This window comes from Condylura cristata, unplaced genomic scaffold, assembly GCF_000260355.1.
Source record: "Condylura cristata isolate star-nosed mole 26May11 unplaced genomic scaffold, ConCri1.0 scaffold00001, whole genome shotgun sequence".
NCBI lineage: Eukaryota > Metazoa > Chordata > Mammalia > Eulipotyphla > Talpidae > Condylura > Condylura cristata.
In genome coordinates this window covers 10,111,233-10,138,232 of record NW_004567102.1, presented here as the reverse complement: position 1 = coordinate 10,138,232, position 27,000 = coordinate 10,111,233, and the positions used below count along the sequence as shown (strand labels likewise).

The following is a 27,000-nucleotide window of genomic DNA, read 5'->3' as shown; positions in this document are numbered from 1 at the left end:
GACTTAGTTTTCACAGCAAATAACTTGTGACAATTCCCTATCCATCAAGAAGAAAAAAAATAAAATTGGTTTCCTCTACACATCCCACATAAGGGATAAATCCAAATGAATTAGGCACTTAACTGTAAAAATAGGGCCCTCCCTGTTGGCACAATGGGTAAATCACAGCACTGTGAAGGTATCTGAAGACATTGCGGCACAAGTCTAATTCCCGGACAAGGAGCTGACCCACATGGTATGGCAGACCTCTCTTTCCTCTCCTGACCTGCCTGCTACTCCCCTTAGCAGTGTATCTCAGTAGATCTGCCTGTTCTGACCCCACTCTTTCTCTGGTGAATCCTCTCACCCCATCCCGCACCTCTGGCCTGCACCCCAGTTCTTGTGTGCATAAATAAATAATCTTTTTTTTTAAAAAAAGATGAACATAAAAATAAACCTCAAAAGTTCTAGGAGAAAATATTGGGGTGTAATTTATAACCTAGCAGTGATGTTGTCTAGGCATGATATAAAATCAAAGTATAAGGGAAAGATTGCTAAGTCTGTTTAAAATGTATGTGAAGGTACTATACACAAAGAATGACTAATTGCATACCAGGAGAAATATTTGTGTGTGTGTGTGTACCTATGACATATATATATACATAGCCAAGCACCTTATAAGTAACCCCTTTGGGAAACCAAACACATATACTACCTCCCATCTCCCTGGACTCTGATCTCCTGGAAAGACACTGCTGTTTCAGCCTACTCCTTCCTCTTCTAGCCTTCATTCCTGCTGGCGGTAAGCTTGGTTGTTCAGGGATATCAAAAATGGTTATCCCTGCCCATCTCTTAAAAAAATTACCCACTTAGGAGACAAGGGGATTGACATGAAATGTGAAATTGTGTGTCGGGGTGACTGAAAGATCCTTGAAGATGAGAGGGCAAATGTTATCAGGTCAGTGCAGGAGGCCTTAGTTATCAGGAGAGTCCAGAACTGGTGGTGATGAGAACGTTGGGGGAATGGTCTTAGTTTTTCCTTCCAATCCCCATCCTTCTTGAGATCTCTCACTGTGCCCTTTGACTCAGTCTTTAAGTAGCAGTTTCCCTGCTGGGGTTGTATCCATGGGAAGGGTTGACCACTGCAGCATAACCTTCCTTCAATTGAACAGGGTTGAGAAGAGAAAAGTCACAGGTGTTTTCAACCACTGAAGACTGCAGAATTAGTTGGATCTGCGAGGCCTTTTTGCTGATTTTTGTCCTCATGCTCCCACTCTTTGGGGGAGTATGCCATGTTGACAGCAACTACATGATCTCTAACCTGCCTCCCTCCTTGTGGTCTTGGGGGGGAAACCATGGACTGCACCAGGTCTGAACCCCTGAAAGGATTACCAGAGGTAAGCCACTGTTGCTGCTTCTAGCTTTCCAAGGAAAACTGAGGTCTGGAGGGAAGAGCTGTTCTATTTCTTGGCTGTGTGAAAGCATGTTGCTGTTTGTGAAGAAAAGGGAAGTAAATTTATGGTGACTGGTGAGTCATGAAATAGACTGGGGCTGGGAATCGAATCCTAGCGTCTTGACTCTTATATAGGAACACTAACTGCTTCTTCACACTGCCTTTCTAGTATCTTACACAATGGTTTATGTCGCTTGAATGCGTTTACTCTTCGTTGACTTCGAGAACCCTAAAGAGCAAGAAAGATGGTTTGGCAAGAGTCAGCAATCCCCTGGGGCCTCAGCCAAGTTTCTATTTCAGGACACTTAACTTCCCCCTTCTTCGTAGTGATTGACGTAACCGGATTTCCAGTCCCGCCCCAAATAGGGGCCTGGTCCCTTCCACAGTTTGGTTTTAAAACCAAACTCGGTTGTTCCGGATTGGTTCAGCTTCAAAACAAAGGGGAGGGGTAATACTTGCTTCCGGCATCCTCGTTGCCTTCAGGCAGCAAAACTGGTTTACTGGTCCTGGTCTCGTGTCGGAGCCACGGCAGTGACTCCGACGGCTAAAACCAGCCCCCGGAGGGTGCCAGCTGTAATAAAGCTGTGACTACTATGTAAAGGCGGCATAATCATCGCAACAATAACAGCCATAATTAAGCTAACCACCATCCGCCTCCGCCCTAGCTTATGCCCTGATTCACCCAGACGGCACGCTGGCCGTCAGAGAAGAAACTGAGGCAGAGGCAAAGCCAGGAGGCTGGAGGGACCAGGGGCCCTGAACTTTGTAGCTGGCCGATTCCAAAACGCGATAAAGGGCCAAACCAGCAATGCCCACAAAACAGTTCTGATGCAAGCCATACGGCTTCCCTGGCTGCCCCGCCCCTCAGATCACGGGTTCTAAACTTCGCCGCAGGCCCTAGGAAAAGACCCGCTCAGAGCGCGGAGACCATAAAACAAACTACATCTCCCTTAAGTCTTTGCAGGCAAAGGCGCGCTCCTTCCCAGCGCCCGAAGCCACACGCGGCCACATTGAGCCGCAATGTCTCCTGGGAGTTGTAGGATCATAGCGCACTCTTTTGAGAAAAGTGCCAGGCTTGAGGACTCTATATCCCGTGGTGCCCCGCGGCTGTTTCTGACGCGACTCAGACCGGGCACGGTGGGGGCGTGGCCTTGCAGGGCCCCACCCCGCTCTCCTCTGGCTGGCCGGACGCGGTGGTGGCAGTAGGGGCGGTGGCGGTGGCGGGGGGGAGGGGCCGGGCGGGGGGCTGGCGGCAGCAGCGGATGGACTCACGGGTATCGGAGCTGTTCGGCGGCTGCTGCCGGCCCGGAGGGGGCCCGGCCGTGGGCGGAACCCTCAAGGCTAGGGGGGCCGGCGGCAGCAGCGGCTGCGGGGGCCCGAAGGGGAAGAAAAAGAACGGAAGGAACAGAGGGGGCAAAGCCAACAATCCCCCATACCTGCCCCCCGAGGTGAGTATCTGAGAAATGGTGGGGTAAGAAGAAACGATTCCTTTCCGTTCTCGGGACTCCAAGAAAGAGGGACACAGAATTAACACCCCCTCTTTGGTGTGAAGACCCCTGGGGAAAGGTGAAACCCTTCTTCCGGTCCCAGGACTCCAGGGAGGAGGGACTGAGAAAATAGATCTCCCCTCCGGTATCAGGACCTCTGGGAGTTAGAAGGAGGAAGATCCCCCCTCATTCTGATCTAGATAACAACGGAAGAAGTGGGGAAAAGGGATCCCACTCCGACCTCCTTGGGGAAAGCAGAGTAGAATGCCGCTGTCCTTCCCCCGCCATCCCCCCAACCACTCCCCTTGTTTTGCAGCTGGGCAAGGGACGGCTGTGTGTAGGGATGAGGAAGACGAGTTTCCTAAACTTGTTCCACGGGGAGGTGGGGAGAACCCGGGAAAGGAGCAATATGTTCTCTGTATCCCCGAGTGTGTATACACACACACACACACACACACACACACACACACACACACACCAGCAGCCTTAATCTTCTGTCCTATGAGGAATTGGAGACACCTGCCCCAAGTCTGTTCTTTCTATCCCTAAGGTAGAGAATAACTGCTACTCTTTCCCTTGGAGGAAAGGGAGGACCCACAGGTAGAGTCTTAAGCCAGTGGTTATCAAAGTTTAGTATATAACAGAATCAGCTGGATTGCTGCCCCCTCCCTAGAAGTTCTGATTCAGTAGGTCAAAATAGGCCTGATAATCTGCATTCTTACACAAGTCTCAGGTGATGCTAATGCTTCTGGGCCCTCACTTTGAGAACCATTGCTCTAGGCCATCATCCTTGTATTACTTCTCGAAAACCATCCATCCTAATTCTTCATCTCCAGCAAGAGAGTAAAAAGGAAGGTCTTTGTTGATGAGGAAACAGCATGAAGTGGAGTAATCCATGAGGTGAAGATTATGGGTGAAGACCTGTTAGGTCTGTCCCTTGCTGGAGTGGAAAGATGACAGGAAGGGAAGATTAAAAATAAAATGGCTAGGCAGCTCTCCTGTCTGCCTGTGACTTTTTTCTTTCTCATTTTCCTAATAAACCTGTCTTTTTAAAATGTAAAAAAGAGAAAAAGAAAATGGTCAGAGAGAAATAGTGTTGATTGCAGGATAGGCAGATGCAAATCTCACACCCCTCTGCATCCTAGATTTGAAGGCTCAAGCAACAGGATGTTTCTGTGTGTGTCATCTGATACAGGGAAGAGGTAGAGGAGATTGTAGGGTAGGTTCAAAATTTCAGCTGAGGGTTAGAGGACAGGAGGTAAAAGCCACCGAGTCTGGTTTGTGGAGCCTGTCCCCTTTATTATGTTTTCTGAGTTCCTTTTCTTCATCTCAGCCCCAACTTTGGTGCCCACTCCTCTCTCACCTGGATTGCTCTTACTGGGCTAGTAGTGACCACTGCTAAGCTTACCTCTTGGCTCTGCTCCAGATCCTTGTCCTCTTGCAGCCTCTTACTGGGGATGACATCCGCCAAGTGGGGTGTGGTTGGAGGAAAAGGGGGTCTCCCAGAGAGTGGCAAAGAATGGGTTTAGCAGCCTGGGACAGGAGACATATAGTAGTTTGAGGCCCTAGGGAGAAGGAAGAGGTGATCTTGTATCTGATAAGAATGTGCTGCCAGGGATCAGAAGAGGGATTCTGTTCTTGACTTAGGTGGATAATTATTAGTGGCCTTTCTTCCTGACAGGTGCTTGGGGACTGAGGGCAATTTGCCAGTGACCTTTGCTAGGCCTCCAGCTAGCAGGTGCCATGGGACTTCCTGCTTTCTCAAGCTAGTCACCTGTGGCAGTGAGAGTCAGGGGGCAGTAGAGGCTGGGTCTGGATGGTGTGTGGTGACTGCTCCCGGTTTCTTTTCAGGCTGAAGATGGAAACATCGAATATAAAGTGAGTCTTCTCCTGTGGCGGGGCAGGTTATCCTTGGGGTGTGGGGTGATTTCTCTGAGATCCTTCCAATTTCATGATCCATAGCAGATTAGGAATGTGGCTCAGGGTGAGGGCTCTGTGTGTCATTCTCTTAGTTGGGGGCTCACTGCTAGAGGACTGAGGATGAGGGGCTGCAGGAATGGTCCTGGTCCTTGCAGCAGGACAGGCGACGAAGGGGGACGGGGAGGGGAGGCAACCTTGTGTGTTTAGGAGGAGCTTCTGATTTTACCTTCTCACGATCCCTCACCTGTCCTAAGCTGAAACTGGTGAATCCATCCCAGTACCGCTTTGAGCACCTGGTGACACAGATGAAGTGGCGGCTCCAGGAGGGCCGTGGTGAGGCCGTCTACCAGATTGGGGTAGAGGACAATGGGCTGCTGGTGGGGCTGGCTGAGGAAGAGATGCGGGCCTCCCTCAAGACCCTGCACCGGATGGCTGAGAAGTATGCTTCCCCTCCTCCCCCTTACTTCCCATTTACTGTACTCTGGGGAGGCTGCAGGCCTACTCCCATCTCCTAGGCCTGAGGGACCAGCTCTCTTGACAGAGAGCTGAAGTGGGGAGTGTAAGAGTCCCTTGCACCTCCACCTTGACCTCGGCATTTTTCCCCACTGATTTTAAGGTTTATTTGTTTAAAGACAGCGATGAATGTGGGGCAAGTTGGAGGGTGGTAAGAAGTGAAGTAAGGTGTTGGGAGCTCTGTGGGAATTATGGAAATATCACTGGTCCAGAGCCAGGCTGGGGATGGTGGAGGAAGAGCACAAAGAAGATATGGCAGATGTGGCTTTGCTGTGACAGGGTTGGGGCAGACATCACTGTTCTCCGAGAGCGGGAAGTAGATTATGATAGTGACACGCCTCGGAAGATCACAGAGGTGCTGGTACGAAAAGTCCCCGACAACCAACAGGTGAGTACACATCTCTGACTCTCTCACCCTTTGTCCCTGGGAGGGCCCTGTGGTGGTAGGCTCTTCCCTGGCCTGTCACTACCTGTAACCCAACTTTCAGTGGCAAAAGGCGAGAGATTACAGCTCTTACTCTGGCAATTCATCCACAGTTCCTAGACCTTCGTGTGGCCGTCCTGGGAAATGTGGACTCAGGGAAGTCAACACTGCTTGGAGTCCTGACCCAGGGAGAGCTGGACAATGGGCGGGGCCGGGCTCGTCTCAACCTTTTCCGCCACCTGCATGAGATTCAGTCTGGCCGGACCTCCAGCATCAGCTTCGAGATCCTGGGCTTTAACAGCAAGGGAGAGGTGCATGCAATCAAGGGGACCCAGTGGGGCCAGACTTTAAGGTTGGGATGGTAGCGATGAAGGACAGAATCCTAGGGCAGAGTATGGAGACTGTGAAGCCGTGTCAGTGAAGGCCCTGAGGGTGCTGCATAAGCTCCTCCTTAGAAACAAATGGGGAATTAACTGAGTTAACTTAAAAGTGGGCTCAGGGTAAAAAAGCAGGGTCACCCAGGGACTGGTGTAGGGCCTGGCAACTCTTAAAGGGTTGGGGAGGCTGGCAGGGGGCACTGAGAGCCCGGGGCTCTGGGCCAGGTGGTGAATTACAGTGACTCACGGACGGCAGAAGAGATCTGTGAGAGCAGCTCCAAGATGATCACCTTCATCGACCTGGCAGGCCACCACAAGTACCTGCACACCACCATCTTTGGCCTCACCTCATACTGCCCCGACTGTGCCCTGCTCCTCGTCAGTGCTAACACTGGGATTGGTACGAGGCATTGGGGCAGGGCCGGGGCCAGAAGGGGTTGTCTCACTGTCTCCTACCCTGGACCTCAAATCTGAGAGTCTCAAATCTTGTTCCCTTTTCTCCCTTCCCTGTGCTCTTCTCTTGCCGCCTGCCTTCTCTGAATCAGCTGGCACCACAAGGGAACATCTGGGACTGGCGCTGGCCCTGAAAGTGCCCTTCTTCATCGTGGTCAGTAAGGTGGACCTCTGTGCCAAGACCACAGTGGAGAGGACAGTGCGCCAGCTAGAGCGGGTCCTTAAGCAGCCTGGCTGCCACAAGGTTCCCATGCTGGTCACCTCAGAGGATGATGCTGTCACTGCTGCCCAGCAGTTTGCCCAGTCACCCAAGTAAGCCTTTCTCACTCCCACAGAGAAGGCTGCCACAGGGCCCAGGAACATGACGTCCTCAGGACCTGACCAGTTCTGCCTCAGTTCTGTGACTTTTCAGGTTGGGACTAAGGGAGGGGTCTTGGCTAAAGGATTTGACCCTTCTTGCAAGCCAGCAGAGCCTTACTGGGACCTGGAACTCTGGAGACAAGTGATCTTCCTGGCATTTTCCTCTCCCTTGGGTTTTGGGATGGGCCACATTCCTTGGCTGGTTCACAGAGAGAGGTCTCAGAGCTCCTGAGAAGTGTAGCCGATAGAAGAGATGGGCCCGAGCCTCCCAAAGTGTAGCTTACCTTTTCATACATGGGTCTGTAACCTCTGATTCCTCTTAGAACTTTCCTTATCTATCCATCCTCCCTCTGCAGTGTCACTCCTATCTTCACATTGTCCAGTGTGTCTGGAGAGAGTCTAGACCTGCTCAAAGTCTTTCTCAATATCCTGCCACCACTTACCAACAGCAAAGAGCAAGAGGAACTCATGCAGCAGCTGACAGAATTCCAGGTAACTGGCCTTGCAAACGGGCAGAGAACTGGGAGCTGCAAGTGACATGCTGACCAAGCCCCAGGTCAGTTTAGAGATTTTGGACCTGCTAGCCTTACTTGGCAAGCCATTGATGGGCTTTTCCTTGGCTTTAGGTGGATGAAATCTACACTGTACCAGAGGTGGGGACAGTTGTTGGAGGGACACTTTCCAGGTGAATTGTCTTGCTTGCTACCCAACCCACTGAGCTCACATACCCACATACTGGACCCAAAGGAAGCCCTGTGGCTGAATAGCGCCCAGCTAAAGGATGTGTTTATGCACAGATTGGTTTTCCACTGGTAATTGTGGAGCAAACCATTCTGTTGGCTTATGAGGGGGGAAACATTATTGCTACTTACTAGGAATACCCGGGTCCCTGAGGGTCTTTGTCCCAGGAGGAAACTTGGAGTATATTCACGTCCAAGTAAGGAATGAGAGGTCCCTAAAAACTCCAAAGTGGACAAAGGAAACCCAGAGGATAACTTATTCTTGAGGGATCAGGTATTCCACGTCAGACCAGCCAGCCAGCCGTCACTACTAGCTTTTGCTAGAATTATCCTTTAAGGCTAAACTGTGGACTGGGGCAGCCATCCATCTCCCTACCTCCAACTCAGAATTTAGGGTTTCTTTCCCTCTGAGAAACTCACCCTTAGAAACCTCAGAAGGAAAAGAGTGTGTTGGGTGACCCTAGCAGAGAAGTAGGAAGGGGAGCCTCTGCTGACACTGTGCTACCTGCCCTCTGGGCTGCAGTGGGATTTGCCGTGAGGGAGACCAGCTGGTGGTTGGCCCCACTGACGATGGCTGCTTCCTGGAGTTGAGAGTATGCAGCATCCAGCGCAACCGCTCTGCCTGTCGAGTGCTGCGAGCTGGTCAGGCTGCTACATTGGCCCTCGGGGACTTTGACCGAGCGCTCCTTCGAAAGGTGAGGTGGGAGGGTGGTTTGGAGAGGAAACAGAAGTGGTAGACTGGCTACTTGAATGAGAAGTACCTGAGTGCTTAAGAGGCACTCAGGGGAAGAAACAGCCTCTGACCCAGGAAGCTGGTTATAAAGACGGTCGTGTGTGATGAGAAAGGCTTAAAGTCTTTCTCGTGAAGTGCAGATTATTAACTGTGAATCACTGGTGCAAACCAAGGGCCCAGGACCCTAAAAACATAGCATTAGATGAATTAGAGAATGTGAGAGGTGAATGTGGAAGGTTTCCTGTTAAGGAAAGTTTTGAACATTGTCTTCTGAGGTTTCTGTGTTTAAAGTCTAGAGGAAGAAAATTCTGGAGCAAAAGGTTGTAAGGGTGTCTGGGGAGAAAGACTTAATTGGATGTCTGCCCTTACTGGGTCTGGGGACTGTGCCTCCCCAGGGCATGGTGATGGTGAGCCCTGAGATGAACCCCACCATCTGCTCAGTGTTCGAGGCAGAGATAGTCCTACTGTTCCATGCCACCACCTTCCGACGAGGCTTCCAGGTAACAGTACACGTGGGCAACGTACGTCAGACGGCAGTGGTGGAAAAGATCCATGCCAAGGTGAGAGGGAACCAGCCATGTCCCCGTTTTTCCAGGGAAAAGTCAGATTTCTCCTGCCTTCAGAAAGGAATCCCAGTCCCAGACTCCTAGAAAACTCCCTGATTCTGCAACGGGAACAAAGCCCCACTTAGGGTGGATACAAGCTGCTAGGATCCGAGGGTGGAAAGCCACGGCTGGTAGCAAAAGGGATGGGAGGCAACAGCCAAGGCCAGTGACCAAATATCTGCTGCAGGACAAGCTGCGGACAGGGGAGAAGGCAGTGGTACGTTTCCGCTTCCTGAAACACCCAGAATACCTGAAGGTGGGCGCCAAGCTGCTGTTCCGGGAGGGTGTCACCAAGGGCATCGGCCATGTCACTGATGTGCAAGCCATTGCAGCAGGAGAGGCGCAAGCCAACATGGGCTTCTGAACTCCTCCAGCAGGCACAGCTCTATTGCTGTCCCTACAATATATATGGTGACTTCCAGTCATGCTGCCCGTTGGCGGCTCTGTGTGTTAATAGGTTAGAGAAAGAGGGGTGCTCTGTCACTGCGCCCTGCCACCTCTGGAGAGGTGCCAAGCTTGGTGTGGTCAGGGAGGGGCAGTCCTGGTGGAGAAGACAGAATTCAGGGCTGTCCTCAGCAGTGTGTGTCCTTCTGGCTGGCTCATCGCCTGTGGCAACCCCATGGCCTGTCTACTGGAGGGAGCTGACCACCACCTCGGCCTCACTCAGGACCGGGCATGATTCACCAGTGTTATCCCTGAACTTCAGGAATTGCTGTAACAACTGGGGGTGGCCCTTGAAGCGCTCCTTTTTCTATACCTCTTCTCAAAGTCATGTAAGTTGCTCATCTCTACCTGGCTGTGGACGAAAGACATCTGGTGGCCCAGAGTATGAAGAAATGGCACAGGGACAGTGAATGATAGTGCTCCTTCCCTGTGCTGACACATGAAGCCTATTCCTCAGCTTTATCTTCCTTCCCTTCACTCAAGGGTCATTTCCCCAGTTTTCGCTCTCATAGGCCCCACAGGTGCTATTTGTTCTGCTGGCCCAGGCGTGGGGCTGCCGAGCTAAATCTCGGCAAACCGAAGGTCAGCTGCATGTTGATCGATCCTGTCCCCCTCCTCTGCAGTGATGTGTTAATGCTGGATCAAACAGCATGTTTTACTTTCCCGGGCTGGTGGTTAGGGATCTGATGCACAGCTCCTCATCCCGCCACCCTCTTCCCCTTTTCCTGCTCCACGTAAGTCCTCTTGTTTTAGTAATTTGCGGTGATCATCCCTTTCTCTCTGTTGCAGGGAACCTGGAGGAAAGGGAAAGATGTTGCCATTATTTCCTAATTGTTAGGGCATGGACCCTCCTTTCCCTTTGTTAGTGTCCTGGGTTCCCATGGACTCAGGGATTTGTTGGTTGAGGTTGCTCTGCATAAATATATATATATATATATAAATATATATTTAAATACACATATATATTGTACAGAATAAAGATGTTTTATTGAACACACTGTGCTTATGCTTAAGATACAGGCCCAACTTGAAGAGCTAGATTCCTCTTTAGCATTTAGAGACCAGTGAAACCTTTACACTAAGCCTGAACGGGGGAAAAGGGCCCATTTGGTATTTCACTTCTTCCTCCTCTCCCCCACATGCAGCCAGTGTTTCAGCACTGTGGCTAAGCATTTTGAAGTGTTTTGTGCAGTTCTTTGAGCTTAATAGAAAATGAAAGTGATACTTTTCAAATGCTCCATATTTGGGAGTTGGCGTGTACCCTGATAAGAGATCTGGAGACTAGCACGCCAAAGCTGGCTTCTTAGAATTATGAGGGCCACCTAAACCAAACCACCAGAGTTCCTTAATACATTTTTATGGGTAGAGAAATATTGGGCCCAAGGTTAAGGTCAACACATAAAGCAGGGGCTGCATTTTCAGTACTGAGCCTTGCAAAAGAAACCAAGAAATGTGGCCCAAGGTCCTATAGGGCATTCTGCCTCCACAGAATCTACAGTATCAAAGTAGCTTCCTGCTACACTGAGAACTATGATTGAAGCAATTCCTCTTATGTCACCAACTAAGAGCTGTTTACATTCTCCTGTATAGATGCTGACAAACAGCAATAAGGCAAAAGATAATACAGCATTCATCTAACACCGACCTCTGCGAGTCTGCCTGCTGTCCCTCTGCAGGTGTTTTGCTAGTATGCTGGGGCAAGTTTGGCATTACCAAGACAACAGATAGTAGGCTGCACTGATACCTTTATTGATTACCCACCAGACATACACACACTAATCTTGGCCTTTAGAAGTCCAATGCAACTAAAGTTTCCATCATATTGTATTTCTATATGACCCCTTCCAGTAAACCAATGTGTTCAAAACTGCCTAAACTTGATCTGTATAGAACCTATAAGATGACTGCTTCATCTTAAGCTTCAAACTTCTCTAAATTAAGATAGGAAATTTTGGAGTCAGTTCAGTACTTAATGAGACATCTCTTAAAAACTAGTGAGCTCTGCTACATAACAGAAGATTTAGGAAGATTTAATAGGTATTTAAGGCAGTTTTTCCCTACCCCAGTAGTATATTCGATATACTACTGAGTATCTGTTATGAATTCCAGCCTTCAAAAAAAAAACTAACAGGAAAATTTTGTGAGGAAGGAATTTCCTGGTTTTCAAATGTTATCCCTTCTTCAAACTAAATACAGCTCCTCTCCCCCACATCTAAATAAGCTTTAAAAAGTTGGTTTGTGTATATGTATGGGGGTAGGGAGATGGACACCATTTGCCCTGCCTATTGCCCCACCATCTAGCTTAGTTAAGCATCTTCAGTTGGGTTCTCTGTATAATTCTAGGTTTCTCACATTAGAAAACCCAAAAGCAGATTAAGAACATAGTACTATACACGTAGACAAGTAAAAAACACTATAATAATTAAGAGCCTACACTAAAAATTCATATTTCAATAGGGAAGAGATAATACCAGTGACCCTGAAAGCCCAAGGACTTTGTAAATCTGCACCTTAAGAATTAAAGTCACTGCCCTCTACAAACCTGCCCCGTGGGATCTTTTAGATCAGTGTTTCTCAAATACTAAGATAGCTGAGGTGTTCTTCAAATCAGAGTAGGCAAGGCTCTAGAGATGATCCAATTCTGCTCATGACTTAATACAATCTAAACAAGTTCCTGAACTGGTCCAGTAGCAAGCTCATTTTACATGAGAACAAAATTCCAAGAGGTAGAAGAGCCATTGGCTAAAAATTGTCACTTTAATAGGATTTACAAGTATGAAATTCAGTAATACCTCCTCTAGCTACCCTGCCCTAAACTAGTTATCCCTTTAGTCTTTACCACATTCTTAAACCTCATACTTTACTCAAGGAATTATTTGCAACTGTCCAACAGAATATTTTGCTAAACTTTTATTTTAAAAGATTATTTATTTATGCATATGGAACTAGGGTACAGGCCAGAGGTGCAGGGGTGGTGAGAGGATTCACCAGAGACAGAGTGGGGAGCAGAACAAGCCAACTGACCAAGTACACTGCCAAGGGGAGCAGCAGGAGGGTCAGGAGAGGTCTGCCATGCCATGTGGGTCACGGGTGGGGTGATGAAGTGGCTTTAGCTTCTTAGTGCTGTGCTTTAACCTGCTGCACCACCAGGGAGGGCCCTAAACTTTTTTGACTTCCTTTTCTGTGACAACTTAGAGCTACATACTTTAAATACATTGTTCTTAACCATTAATAATTTATAAGGTATTAATGCAACTTTACCAGCAACACACTCATAATGAGACAGAGCTGGGTTTGGTAAGAGAGCTCTTGGGCCCCAAGGCCCAAAAATTTGACACTACCTCCCTAAATTCAAAAGATTAAAAACTAAGAAGTTATATCTGTGGAAGATCAATTTTTATATCTCCCTATGCAGTGGGATTAGAATCCATGCTAGTGAAGAGATGAGAACCTGAATTAGCACCTAACTGGATTATTTTTCTTACTAAAAATTTCATAAAATTATGAATTTTCCTGAGAAGCCAATATATTTCCATTTCCTGGGTTAGAGAGGAAATATTAAACCCTGCAGCAAGCCTGAGGGCAGCACTAGTGTGTTAATGGCTTAAAAAATGATTCCAGTGTCTGCATACCCTCAGGCCTAGGACGTTTATTACTCGAGGCCAAAGGGCTCTTGGGATTTCTTTTGCTTTGAGGAGAACTGGCAGGAACAACCTGGGGATTTGAGGAGTGGGTTTGTAAAAAGGATTTCTGCAACTCCAATGCAAAATGGTAGTCTGTATGTTCCGGCATGTCCCATACAGGTACCAAAGAGCCACATTTCTCACAGGGCACCTGGTCTTCAGCAGTCAGAAGACTTGGGGTGGTAGTTTCTTTCTGAGCAACCTCCACAGCAGACTTGGAAGTAACAGAAACAAGTGTGTTTGGGCTGTCCTGGGTCAAATCCATCTCTGTAGGAGTTACTTTAGCGGATTCTACTTCCAATACCTCTTCACATATAGGGGCACGATATGGATACTCTTTTGAAAAAGAGTTTGGCAACTCTTTAGAGCTGGACAGTGCATTTTGTAGAGGACAGAATTTTGAAGGACTATTAGTCTGTTTTTGCTTTAAAAGCAGACTTTTCTGCTTAAAGAAGGGCTCAGCTCCTGTCGTACGACTGCTTTGGAAAGATAAGGGCTTAGATGGTGAATTGTTTATGGGAGCCTGAGTAGTAGCAATAAGAGATGAAACTGAAGATTCTTTGACTCTCTGCTTTTCTACAGCTTCTGGGAAGGACTCAGCTCCCGTTGTACAGCTGCTCTGGGAAGATAATGAAGGCTTAGATGGTGAATTGTTTATGGGGGCCTGGGTAGTAGCAGTAAAAGATGAAATTGAAGCTTCTTTGACTTTTTGCTTTTCTACAGCTTTTTGGAAGAATGATTCCAGAGAAGTGGTTGCTTTCTTAGTGGCTTTAACTGCTGGGCCACTTCGCTGAGTCTTAGCTTCAGAACTGGTAATTGGCACCTTGGGCAGAGAATTTGGGTCACTGTTCAAGAAGACGGTGATGTCTGTGCTGGAGGATGGGGTAGAAGAAGAGAATTTGGTGGCACAGAGGAAAAGCATTGTAAGAGGAGGGGACCTGTATAGAAAGTAGAGGAACAAGATTAGCAGCAGGTCACAGATGCAGTTCATAAATTACTTGGGATTCTGTCTCTGTTACCAGAGAAAAGTTTTAGTGCAACAGTCCTCAAACTTTAGGGGTTATCAGATCAACACAAATGTAGTAGACCTGGGATGGGTAGAAAATTTGCCCTTCTAACAAGTTCCTAAATGCTGATGTTTCTGGTCAAGGACCACTCCTTGAGAACAAGTGACTATGAACACCTATCAAATCAGATGTGTGTAAATTAGATCCCTTTACAACTAGTTTTCATAAGGTACTGTTGTACTTTGATTATCAAAGAAAATGCTTTTGCTTGTTTTCAAAGGAAAATACTTAAGAAATTGAGAAGTTCCCAAGTATATTCTTGAAATTCCAAGTGCAATTAGCCACATTCTGATACTGGCTCGTACTGTCTTAGAACTAGAATACATCAAATGCAACTTAGCTGCCTTGTTTCTGGTGTTGCCACTGTGTTCTTGTCCTCAGTATGACCCCAGTAGGTAGAGCTAAAATAGGGTTTAAGTAAGGCTCTTCTAAGATGAGCTAGAAAGACACTTACCATTCAGTTTGGATTCTTGAGGTATTACAGTTCCTGATGGCAGCAAATGCATCCTGGCTCATCTTGTAAGCATCATAGTGGGTGAGGGCACAGCAGCGGCGCAGGCTGCTAAGACGTTTGTCTCCTTGAATACGGATGCTCACAGCCAGCTGGATGGCCACCCTGTCATTCTTAGCATGTAAAAGGGTACCAGAAATAGTTAGCATGAACATCTGAATTCTACAAACTGAATCACGTAAGAGGAGATTAAAATGATTTGAAAAAAGCCAATTTTTTTATGTTATTTCTGGATATAAAAAATAACTGGAGAAGACATACTTTGGATGATGGGATTTATTAGACCATCTAGGCTATTATGACAGGTGATGAAACAGGACAAAATGAAAATGGACTCATTGTTTTCAATCATATACCTGTCCACAAAGGAAGATCATAACAAATACCTGCAGTACTACATTCTACTTTGTACTTAAGCACACATATTAGTAATTGTCTGAAAGGAAGATTCAAGCAAGGATGTCAAGATTTGAATAGAAGATTTATTCTTTAATCTGCCCTGATGCTTAAACTTACTAAGAGCAGAAGTTACCGCTGCCACCTCATTGCAGCCCACCAATATAGAAGATACAGTGCAGTGAGCCTGCCTTTAGAGAGCACTTTTTTTCCCCACTCACTTTTCAGTGAAATTGAAACATCAGAATACTGCTGATGCAAAGCAAATCAAGAAATAAAGGTCAAGAGGCAAAATATGGAAAGGTGAGAAGTCTTTTTTTCAAAATCAAAAGATGTAAGTGAGTAAAAACAAATCTAGGGCAAACAAGTCAAAAGCAGCAACAATTGTTTTTGGTACCTGAATTTGTAAATACAATTCATACTGATTTGTATATTTTTAGGAGACAAACTGAAGCCTTTGTTGACTAAAAGCAACTCAGTTAATGGCCTGCTATATATTAGGCACTATCTAGAGAGATAAGAATAAAATAAAGACTGAGGGCTCACAGATATTGTAGTAGAAGCTACAGTTAATAAGTAAGTAGGCATATGACAAATTAATTCAGAGTGCTATGAGAAAAAATGTAGGCCTCTCTGGTGTTGCAAGGGGTTAAGCCTCAGCAGTAAGCTACTGGCAGCCACTGCAGTATGAGTTCTATTACCAGCCAGGGAGCTGACCCACATGGCACAGCAGATCTCTCCTGTTTTACCCACTGTTCCACTCAGCAGTGTGTTTTAGTGGATCTGCCTGTTTTGCTCCCCACTCTTGTCTCTGTAGAATACTCTCACTGCCCCCCCCTCCACAAACCTCTGATTATTACTCTAGTTCTTGTATGCATGCATGCATAAATAAATAAATAAATCTTTTAAAAAAGGGCAGAGTGCGTTAATGTGATAAGGTAACTGGGAAAGGCCTCTTGGAGAAAATGATATTTGAGCAGAGAGCTGAATAAAGTGAGGAAGCAAAGGTTCTTCAGGCCATAGGAATAGCATATACAAAGTACTAAATTGGAAGCTTACTTGTGTGAAATATAAAAGGAGGCGGCCAAGTGGAATCTAGAACAGTGTTAAAAGGTCAGAGAAGTAGCCAGAGGATAAAAGAAATCCATAGAACTTAAGTGTGAAGGGAAATCACTAGAACGCTTTTCAACAAAATCCTTTTACGTTTAAAGATACATTACCCAGGGATCCCTACTGTATGGTACAAGACACAAAATGGAAAGAAAAGCCCCAGGAGCTTATAAAAGGGATGAGAACAGAGCGACACCTAGTGGGCACAAATAGTGCAAAACACATATGACACCTGGGATCCTATTGCCCTCTGTGCTACATACAAATAAATACTCTCCACCAAGTCAGTTGAAGGCACAAACACCAAGTTTTGGACAACTCCCGACAGAATATAGTTAATTTATAGTCTCAGTTCAACTGGAGAGGAAAGTGAAAAGAAAACCCAGGAAATGGGAGAAAATATTTGTATTTGAGAAGGAGTTTGCACCTAGAATGCATAATGAACTCAAAAACTCAATGATTTAAGAGAACCAAATAAGACATAGGGGGAATAATTATATTATCACAAAACAAAACAATTATAACCACAGATATCCTACAGGGAGGGAGAGGAATCAGAAAGAGAAGGGAAAGAAAACATTGTTTTAAAATGAACAATAATGTAAATAGATATAGAAATAATCATTTTTTTAATGTAATTAGAAAAAAACCTCAGTGATAGAAAATCCATTCAAAAATGAGCAGACTACTGTTCTGTTCCCTAATCTATCTCTGGTGAATCCTCTCAGCCCTCACACCTCTGACCTGAACTCCAGTTTTGGATGCATAAGTAAATTTTTTTTAAAAAAAGGAGCAGACTAGTGGTTGCCTAGAGCTGCTAGTAGTATAAGATCTCTCTTTTGGGTGATGAAAATGTCTTAAATTATGGCAAAGATGAACAACTCTGGGATATATTAAAACTATAGACATACATGTATACTATAAATGGATGCATTTTAAATTATGAAGCTAATCAATCTCTGACTTAATATTCTTGTCTCTAAAAGTGCCAGTACTTCATTACATTGATTTTAAGTCCAATAATGTACAGCTCAATCCCGAATGTCCTATATGTCCAGCTGTATTCTGATGATAGCCACTGTATATCAATAGTTGCAGCAGTTTTTTTTTTTTTTTTTAAAGATTTATTCATTTGTGCATACAGAACTGGGGTACAGGCCAGAGGCTCAGGGGCGGTGAGAGGCTTCACCAGAGACAGAGTGGGGAACAGAACAGGCAGATCGACAAAGTACACTGCTGAGGGGAGCAGCGGGCGGGTCAGGAGAGGTCTGCCACGCCATGTGGTCACCTCCGGGGCAGGCGGGAATCGAACTCATGCGGAAGTGGCTTTAGATTCTCAGTGCTGTGCTTTAACCCGCTGTGCCACCAGGGAGGGCCCAGAGTTAAATATTTAAATGGAAGCAAATGGGACTGAGGAAGACAAGGTTAGTCAGGTTTTGTGTTCACAGATGGCAGTTTTCAATGATCATGCTGGGAGTTATATGGAATACAGAAAGATTTCTCTTAAGTTTCTAAGCTAGTATTTTTCTGTAGGTTTGTTTTTACTTCAGAAGGAACAACTAATATTTAAGTTCTGAAGCTAACCCTGGGCTCTCCCTGGTGGCGCAACAGGTTAAAGCACCACATCATGAAGCTCTCTGAAGCCACTGCAGCACGAGTTCGATCTCTGGCTAGGGAGCTGACCCACATGGCGTGGCAGACCACTTCTGAACTGCCCGCTGCTCCCCTCAGCAGTTTACTTTGTCAATCTGACTGTTCTGCTCCCCACTCAGTCTCTGGTGAATCCTCTCATCCACCACACCTCTGGCCTGTATTCCAGTTCTGTAAGCATAAATAAATCTTAAAAAAAAAAGCTCACCCCAAGAATAAAGAAAAATAATCTTACATCATTTCGGTCCTTGGTTAGTCTTTCTTCCAGCTCCTGGGCTAATTGCAAAAGCCACCACTGTACCTAAAAGAAGTATTGAGACTTTAATTTTTCATCTAACTCTAGATTTATTATAGAATTTGGACTAATTTGTTCATTTTTTCCCCAAATGGAAGTGTCCACCAAAGGCTCCTTCATAGCCATCACCAGATTATGGAAATCTTAAGTACTATGATCTGCCCTAGCTGAACATTTTGTTTTCTTTTCCTGCTGGTATACTATCAGCTGAATTTCAAGCATGTGTTTCAGCTCTGAGAAAAAAGAGACAAACTTGATGTATAATATCCTGAGTCTTCCAAGTTTTCACCTACCACCTTCAGTCAGTTCCATTTTAGATTTAAAACAAGGGAAAGTATTATGTTACAAATTAAATGAGTTAACTTTCCACACACAATAAAAAGGACATTTTCCTTCATACTTTACAAAGGTCCCATGTAACTTATTAAATCTCCCACAGCTACCAAGATGTACCCACTCTCTCGCTTAAGTAGCACTGCTCCCAGAATGCCTACCCACCTGTTCCTGAGTAGCCAGAGCTGTTTTTCCTGGGAAGTTCTTGCTGCACCCAATGGTTTTGGGTAGTTGCCTGGGCTTAACTGGATCATGTTCAATCCCACGACACATTGCATACAACCAAGACCTAATAAAAGCATTGCAAAATTTAAGATGAAGGGAATGATTATTTATGTTAAAACACCAGTTTTAATTTGCATATATTATATTTTTAACCCTTTCATTAAGTATACACTGACAGAATTCCTGACTGTCCTACTGAATTTCAGCGCACTATATTGCCAAGGAGAGGAACAGTGGTTATGTTTTCTAATCTAATCTTATTTTCAGAAAAGTACCATGTAAATTCCTAATTCATATACTCATGCTTTTTGGTACTTACTACAGCCTAAATAAAAAGATTACAAAGGAATATTAACTTTGCACACAATCAACCGTATACGTATAAAAAAACGTAATAACCTAGACTGATAGACTCTAGTGATCTAATGTTTTAAAATGAAAGGGCCACGGAAATTACTTAAGGAACGAATGTTAAATCTAAAGACAGATCTTGGTTTTATTAGATGCTTTTGTCTATATTTGAATTTAGCATCTCCATAAAGTTATGGTTAAAAAGTATTATGAGGCCCTCCCTGGTGGCACAGCGGGTTAAAGCACAGCACTGAGAAGCTAAAGCCACTTCCGCATGAGTTCGATTCCTGCCTGCCCCGGAGGTGACCACATGGCGTGGCAGACCTCTCCTGACCCGCCGCTGCTCCCCTCAGCAGTGTACTTCCTCCATCTGCCTGTTCTGCTCCCCGCTCTGTCTCTGGTGAAGCCTCTCGCCACCCCTGAGCCTCTGGTCTGTACCCCAGTTCTGTATGAACAAATAAATAAATCTTTAAAAAAAAAAAGTATTATGAATCACTTACCCATTCTTTTCCCCAAAATGACTCTGAAGCTGGGATTCAGTGAACTGGGTTAGTTCGCCCATGTATTCTACCCCCAGAATTTCAATGACCGATGCCCCAAGCTTTCCTCCAAGACTACGGCTAATAAGAAAAGAATTTATATATCACCATGAATATCCAGGGAGTAGCAAACATAAGACATTTTGCTGCCATAATTACTCTTTGAAAGTTCAAGCGAAATGAGACCACACTGGTCTCATAGACTATTAATTTTCTCAGACTAAGTGGTTCTGGGAATTCAGATATCTTGGAAGATAGGGTCTGGGAATAAAATTAATAATAGCACAAACAAAAGGTTAAAGTCATTGATTAGTTGTCAAGTCAACTGTCTATAAAACTTTCAATTGTATAGAATTTACTGTCCCAAGTAGGGATTAAAATTCTAATCCCAAGCAAATCCTACTTTCTATGAGTAAAGGTCTGGCTTTTGAGGCTTCCTAAAATCTATCCTCAGACTATCATTTCAGCCCTCTTTCTGTCACTTATCAGTGACTTATCAGTTAACTATTTTTGTCCCAAGTCACTGAAAATACCTCGTCCTTTCCCCCCTCTTTGTGTTCACATTGTTCTATTCTCATGTCTCTAAATTGAGCCAAATCTCAAAATCACATGCCTTCTTCATAAATACTGTGTACTTTGGTAACTATACAATTCATTTAGCAATTAGTCATGTATACTCTTGTGTCAGCACTTTCAAGGTTGCTGTGAAGTGTTATATCCCTTTAAGAACATTTTTTTAAGTTCTTGTCAAGGTCATACAGTTGTTAGGCACAAGCCATTCATTGATTTTATTTAGCTTATTCTCTTATGTCAAGTTTGACAGCAATTCAGTAGCCCTGAATACAATGATATCAGAAGAAATTAGTTATTTAGTAATAGGTTTGATCAAAAAGCCCAGTTTTTTTTTTAAATTAAAGATTTAGCAGCTTCCACAGCTAATCCATGACTGAAATTTATTACAATAAAGTCTCAGGGGACTTTTCTGGTGCTGAGGGATTAAAGTCTCAGAGATATCAAGCCACTGCCAGCCACAGCAGCATGAGTTCGATCTTCAGCCAAGGAGCTGACCTCATGGCACAGCAGATCTCTCCTGCCTGGCCCACTGCTCCCTTCAGTAGTGTATTTCAGTAGATTGTCTGTTCTGCTCCCCACTCTGTTTTTGGTGAATCCTCTTACCCACTGTACCTCTGACCTACACCTTGTATGTATAAATAATTTTTTTAAAAGAAAAAGTCAACCTGTTTTGCAAAATATTTTGCTATCTCCCTCTCCCTCCCTAATACTTGTTTTCTCTAGCTTCAGTCCTTCATAAGGAACAGAAAAAACTACAAAAAAGGCCTTTACATGTATATGAATGAAATTTAATGTGCTCCCTAAATACTTACATTTTGCCAATAGGCATTTGGCGGAAGAGCTGTGGGACTGACCCATGTGAGACCAGAGTCTGGCGATTGGGCTTGTTTAGTCCACAGGCCAATTTTGCCAGGACCTGGAATATGGAAAATGTAAAAACTTCATAACTATCAATATGCTCACAGAGAGTTAGAGAATATTCACAGACACACACACTTTAAAGGCTGTAATTAATGGTTTCCGAATTAAAAACAAATCAGACACTAAAGACATGCTTTCAGTGTCACGTTTCCACTGAAAACATGACACACTATCCTCACTGTTCTTTCCATATCTTTCATTCTTAGTTGTCCATTACTCATTTTTTCTTCCACCATTTATTCCTTGATGTTTTCCCACTTCAACAAAGTAAAAGTAGAGATGCTACAGAAGAAAACTTTCTTAATATGTCCATAAGAAACTGCTGAAACATTCCCTACATTTTACATTTCTTGGTTAGTTCACTTTGACTGCCAGACTTAACACAGACTAAAGCTTGGGCTCATGTCATCCAAGAACTAACATTTTATACTATAAACAAGACTTCAAAAAGAAGAAATTAAATCCTGGCAAACACTTCAAAGAATAAAGTATCCTAATGGTATCATTTCAGAAAATATCATTAGTAGGAAAAGTATAAAATCATTCTTTGAATTAATTCACTAGAGAACTTGAGCGTAGGCCAGAGATTCAGGCAGTAAGAGATTTCAACAGAGACAGAGTGAAAACAGGCAGATCCACTGAAATACACTGCAGAGTGGGGCAGCAGGTGAGAGAGGAGAGGTCTACTGTGCCATGTGGGTCACCTCCCTCACCAGGGATCAAACTCACACTGCAGCGGCTATAGCTCGATTCATAGTACTGCGTCTTAACCCCTTGCGCACTAGTGAGGTCACACTACTGGAGAGATTCTTTAGGAAATTTTACTAGGCAATTTTTAGTATGGTTTTAATGACTACATTGAACTTCTGCTTCTCCTCCCTCTACCCAGCCAGAAAACCAAAACTTTTTGCAATATGGTTTGGTAATTTCCCTCTGAATTTTAAATAGAAACTCATTACAAAGCATATGTGTATTGACTTAAATGTCTCTCTCATGTTTAAGCTTCCTGTCTCTAGCTAGAGATATCCACCTTTCTCTTTGAAATCAGTCTTCACTGGACCCTCCCTAGTGGCACAACAGGTTAAAGCACAGCACTATGAGGCTCTCCTCAGCCAGTGCAGCATGAATTCCATTCCAAGCAAGGGAGGTGACCCAAATGGCATGACAGACCTCTGCTGACCCGCCTGCTGCTCCCTCAGCAATGTGTTTTAGTTAATCTGCCTGTTCTGCTCCGCATTCTGTCTCTGATGAATCCTCTCACCCCCGGCACCTCTGTCCTACACTCCAGTTCTTGTATGCATAAAGAAACAAATCTTTAAAAAATAAAATTAAATCAATCTTTACCTTGTTGTGTGAAATTCCAGCTGAACACTGAAAACCAGTCTGCCTTTCTATGGCTGCCCTCATTTCCTCCACAATCAGTGCTCCCACAGTAAGATGCAAGTCTGGAGAGTTGTTATCAATTTGAAGAGAACTTAGCCACTGACATAAGCCTTGTTTTCTCATCTCCTCTGAAAAAGAGATCACATTTAGACATTTAATTTAAATCATATTATTTAATTGTTCTTTCTAATGCAGAAATGTTTACATTTCAGATACTTTAAACAGATTTTCAAAAATATGCCAGCCATGTTAGACAAGTGAGTACAAGAAAGAACACCTTCTCCTTTATATCAATTCTAGCAGTCTTGGTCTGCATATGTTGAGCCTTAATGTCCTAGCAGTCATAGCCTGCATAGATGTTCAACCTTAATGTTCTAGTTTATAAGAAATATTTTGTATTATCTTTCATGAGCAATGATTTAAAAGCACATATTTTGGGGCCTCCCTAGTGGAACAAGGGTTAAAGTCTCAGCTCTCTAAAGATATGACCAACCACTGCAGAGTGATCTCAATTCCCAGCCAGGAAGCTGACCCACATGGCGCAGCATACCTCTTGTCTTACCTGCTGCTCCCCTCTGTACTATACTTCTTTGATCTGCCTGTTCTGCTCCCCACTCTGTCTCTGGGGAATCCTCTTGCCCCCTGTGCCCCTCGTCTATACCCTAGTTCTTGTATGCATAAATAAAAAAAAAAATCTTTTTTAAAAAGTACATGCTTTTTCCTCCTTTCTTCAACTTACTTTCTCCAACTTCCCCTTTGAACACCCCCAAAAATTCTGTTGTTATTCAACTGAAAGATATAATCAGAATTTATTCAAAATTCAGTAGATACTTGTTCTTATTTGTGTTTTTAGAGGTTGGTTCCAGTGTAATAAGTACAGAGGTACTAGATGATTTAGCTTCCTGAAAGTTGTTTAAATTGGTCATAGTTTTGAACTTAGAATCTTAAAAGTTATCTTACTAGCCAATTTAGAATTATCCAGATTTTAAACAAAAAGATGATTATACATAGGGTGTTAGGTACATAAGAAATAAAGATATGATGTTTTAAAGAGGCAGTAAAGAGCTTTGAACAAGGCAAAAAAAAAAAAACACACACACACTTAAAATATCTTGACACATACAATGAAGGTTCATTTATGAGAAGAGAGAGTAAGATAAACCCTTAAAAGGAAATACATAACCACTGCTTCTTGCCTTTGTGGATTTGTTTTCTTATAACACCGTTTATACTGAACAATACTTTCTCAGTGATGTTTTATGTTTTCACTGACCAATTTGTTTCACTGACCATTAACCATATGTTGTTAAATTTATCTTTAATAATTTCATGAATTTAATGTTTATTGCAAATGCTACTACTGCTTTTTAGTTTATTTTAAAAGCTTTTTAAAATGTATTTATAGATATAAGAGCTGGGGTGTAGGTCAGAGGTGCAGGGGGTGAGAGTATTCACCAGAGACAGCAGGGAACAGAACAGGCCAATGACTGAAATATACTGCTGAAGGGAGCAGCGGGCGGGTCAGGAGAGATCTGCTGTGCCATGTGGGTCAGCTCAACCTGGCCAGGGTTCGAACTCTGTAGGATAGCTTTCTAGTGCTGAGGCTTAACCCCTTGCATCACCAGGGAGGCCCCTACTACTGCATTTTAAATTACAATTTTCTATTTTCAATTTTGGTATACAGAAATACTAGTGGTTTTTCATTTTTACATATTGACTCCTGCAAACTTGCAAAATAATATTATTAATCTCCAAAACTTATTCAAGTTTGCCTTTTTTGTTTTTGGTAAATTCCTTTGGATTTTCTATAAACATGGTCACATCACTTGCAAAGAAAGTGATCAATCCTGAATCACTAGAAAACTGAATGCAAAACTGTCCTATCTATAGATACATATTTTTCTACATATCTAGATAAGGAAGATCCACAACTTTCAACAGATTTTCATATACATAGCCCTCAAGAAAACAAAAGAACTTAAAAACCATTGATTTAAACCATTATAAAATCAATTCTAAATGTTTATTTTTAAAAAGCTAGCTACATAATAAAATGTGTTACACAAAAAGCTTAAGACCAAAGAAAATCTTCCTTATTGTGATCAATAGAGTGGTCTCAGAATACTAAAGACAATCATAATATATCATTACATATATGCTCCTTTAAGTAGCACATATTTATTAATTGGATTTTCCCTAGAGAACTAAAGAATCTAAAGAACTAAAGGATCCGTGAGTCTCCAGCTTGATAAACTCTGCTGTATCAGGATCAGAAAATAGAACAATTCCTCAGTGGTCCTTCCCACAAGGTTTCCTGGCAAGTTCTATTAATATTACCAAAGGCATATTATACAACAGCAAAGAAAACTCTACATAAACATGCAAACCATGGAAAATTCACTGTAACTAGAAATAAGCTAAACTTTCTTAGAACTTATGGACAAGTCTGGTTTCTACAAGAAATAACACATGGCTTTATGGTTTTTTCCCCTCCCTCAAACTAACTTGATATATAGATTTGTACTATTTCCTTTTGATTAATGTCCAGTAGTTTTTTCACTGAAATTTCTTCTGAGTAAGAATATTACAAAATTGTTCTAAAGTACATGTCACAAATGAAGGAGAGAACAAATACACTGTTTTGAATGTAGTCATTATCAAATGTATCAGAAAATGTTCAGGAAAGAAGTATATATACTCTGTTGAAAGACTCTGATGTAGTATTATTGGCTCTGGGAGACCAAACTAAATTCCATTTTTATCATATTATGTTAAAAAAAATCAGATTTTTTTCCAATCTAGTACCTAGAACTATTATAATTTAATTATTTTTTGAAAGATTTTATTTTTTTAAGAGTTGTTTTTATTTATTTATGCATACAAGAACTGGGGTGTAGGTCAGAGGTGCAGGGGAGGGGGCAAAAGGATTCACCAGAGAGAGATTGGGAAGCATATCTACTGAAATACACTGCTAAGGAGAACAGCAGGCAAAACAGAAGAGGTCTGCTGCGCCACATGTGGATTAGCTCCCTGGCTGGGGATCAAGCTCAGGCCAAAGTGGTGATGCATGATAACACTGAGACTTAATCCCCACACCACCAGGGAGGCCTCATAACTTAATTATTATGCCCAAAGAAGTTTTTATTGTCCTAATTTTATTGTAGTCTAATATTTTTAAACATCAAGTAAATTTTACTTATTAGGGGGTCCTCCCTGGTGGCACAACAGTTGTTAAAGCACAGCTTTATGAGCTATCTACAGCCACTGCATCATGAATTTGATTCCCAACCAGGGAGGTGACCCACATGGCACAGCAGACCTCTCCTGACCCACCCACTGCTCCCGTTAGCAGTGTACTTCAGTAGGTCTGTCGGTTCTGTTCCCCACTCTGCCTTTAATCCCCTTGACCCCCTGGAACTCTGGTCTGTACCCCAGTCTTTGTATGCATAAATAAATACATCTTTTTAAAAAATTTAACTTATTAAAGAACTTTCCGTGGAGATCATATCACAAGTTTTTGTCATGGAAAAATTTAGAAAGAGAACAACTTTAGAAATAAATCATTTATCATTCTTCTACACATCAATAAGCAATTAGAAATATAATAGAAAAAAACATAAAGTAGTATCAGCTTTAAAAAAGCATCTAGAGCACCTCCCTGGTGGTGCAAGGCATTAAGTCTCACCACTGTCAATTTATCTCCAGCCACTAAGGTATGAGTTCAATTACCCACCACAACATGCAGCAGACCTCTCCTGTCTTCCTCAGCAGTGTATCTCAGTAGACCAACCTGTTCTGTTCCTCATACTGTCTCTGGTGAATCCTCATTCCCACCCCTGCACCTCTGGCCTACACCCCAGTTCCTATATGCATAAATAAATAAAATAAGTCTTTAAAAAATAAAAAAGCTATGAAAATTTTGTGAAAACAAAACAGAGGGACTCCTTATCAAATATTATCTTATACCATAAACAACAAAAACATTGTGTTTCTGGAGCAGGAATAGAGAGATCAAAGGGCTATCTCTAAAACTAATCCACTTAAATAGAGAAATTTGAGGGAAAAAACACATTGCTTAATAAATAAATGTTGGGAAGACTCATTCCAAGAATAATAACTATGATGGCTCACTACCTTAAGTAAAATTAAAGGCCAATTCCATATGATTCATAGACCTGAAACTATATAAGACAATACAGGGCCCTCCCTTGTGGTACAAGGGGTTAAAGTACAGCACTATCAAGCTATCTGCAGACAATGCAGCACAAGTTCGATCCCTAGCGAGGTAGTTGACTCACATGGCGCAGCAGACCTCTCCTGTCTCACCCACTGCTACCCTCAGCAGTGTGTTTCCATCCTTCTGCCTATTCTGCTCCCCACTCTGTTGCTGGTGAATCCTCTCATCTCCTGTCACCCAGTATGCATAACTAAATAAAATCTTAAAATTAGGGCCCTCCCTGGTGGCGCAGCGGGTT

The 27,000-nt window shown here is 43.6% G+C and overlaps 2 protein-coding genes across 5 annotated transcripts in view; one reads left to right on the top strand and one right to left on the bottom strand.

The window, feature by feature from the left end:
- The first annotated feature begins 2,624 nt into the window (after positions 1-2,624).
- Positions 2,625-10,494, top strand: GTPBP2 (GTP binding protein 2). The gene is made up of 12 exons (XM_004673522.2): positions 2,625-2,880; positions 4,771-4,797; positions 5,094-5,278; positions 5,632-5,740; positions 5,890-6,087; positions 6,379-6,553; positions 6,699-6,918; positions 7,323-7,458; positions 7,593-7,651; positions 8,230-8,401; positions 8,835-8,999; positions 9,232-10,494. Exons 1-12 carry the CDS (start codon positions 2,695-2,697, stop codon positions 9,406-9,408), a joined length of 1,809 nt encoding a protein of 602 aa, XP_004673579.1. The 5' UTR covers positions 2,625-2,694; the 3' UTR covers positions 9,409-10,494.
- A 2,095-nt stretch (positions 10,495-12,589) lies between these two features.
- Positions 12,590-27,000, bottom strand: part of POLH (polymerase (DNA directed), eta) — a 24,590-nt gene continuing 10,179 nt past the window's right edge. For 3 of the 4 annotated variants that reach the window (XM_012735170.1, XM_012735203.1, XM_012735253.1), the window contains 7 exons: positions 22,487-22,653; positions 21,034-21,137; positions 19,610-19,729; positions 18,699-18,822; positions 18,141-18,206; positions 14,693-14,862; positions 12,590-14,109 (listed from right to left, as the gene is read on the bottom strand). In XM_012735170.1, the coding sequence (XP_012590624.1) occupies positions 13,077-14,109; positions 14,693-14,862; positions 18,141-18,206; positions 18,699-18,822; positions 19,610-19,729; positions 21,034-21,137; positions 22,487-22,653 (1,784 nt within the window). In that variant the 3' untranslated portion in view covers positions 12,590-13,076. Of the gene's footprint in view, positions 14,110-14,568; positions 14,863-18,140; positions 18,207-18,698; positions 18,823-19,609; positions 19,730-21,033; positions 21,138-22,486; positions 22,654-27,000 lie in introns of those variants that run through there. The other variant, XM_012735229.1, reaches the window with a different exon arrangement.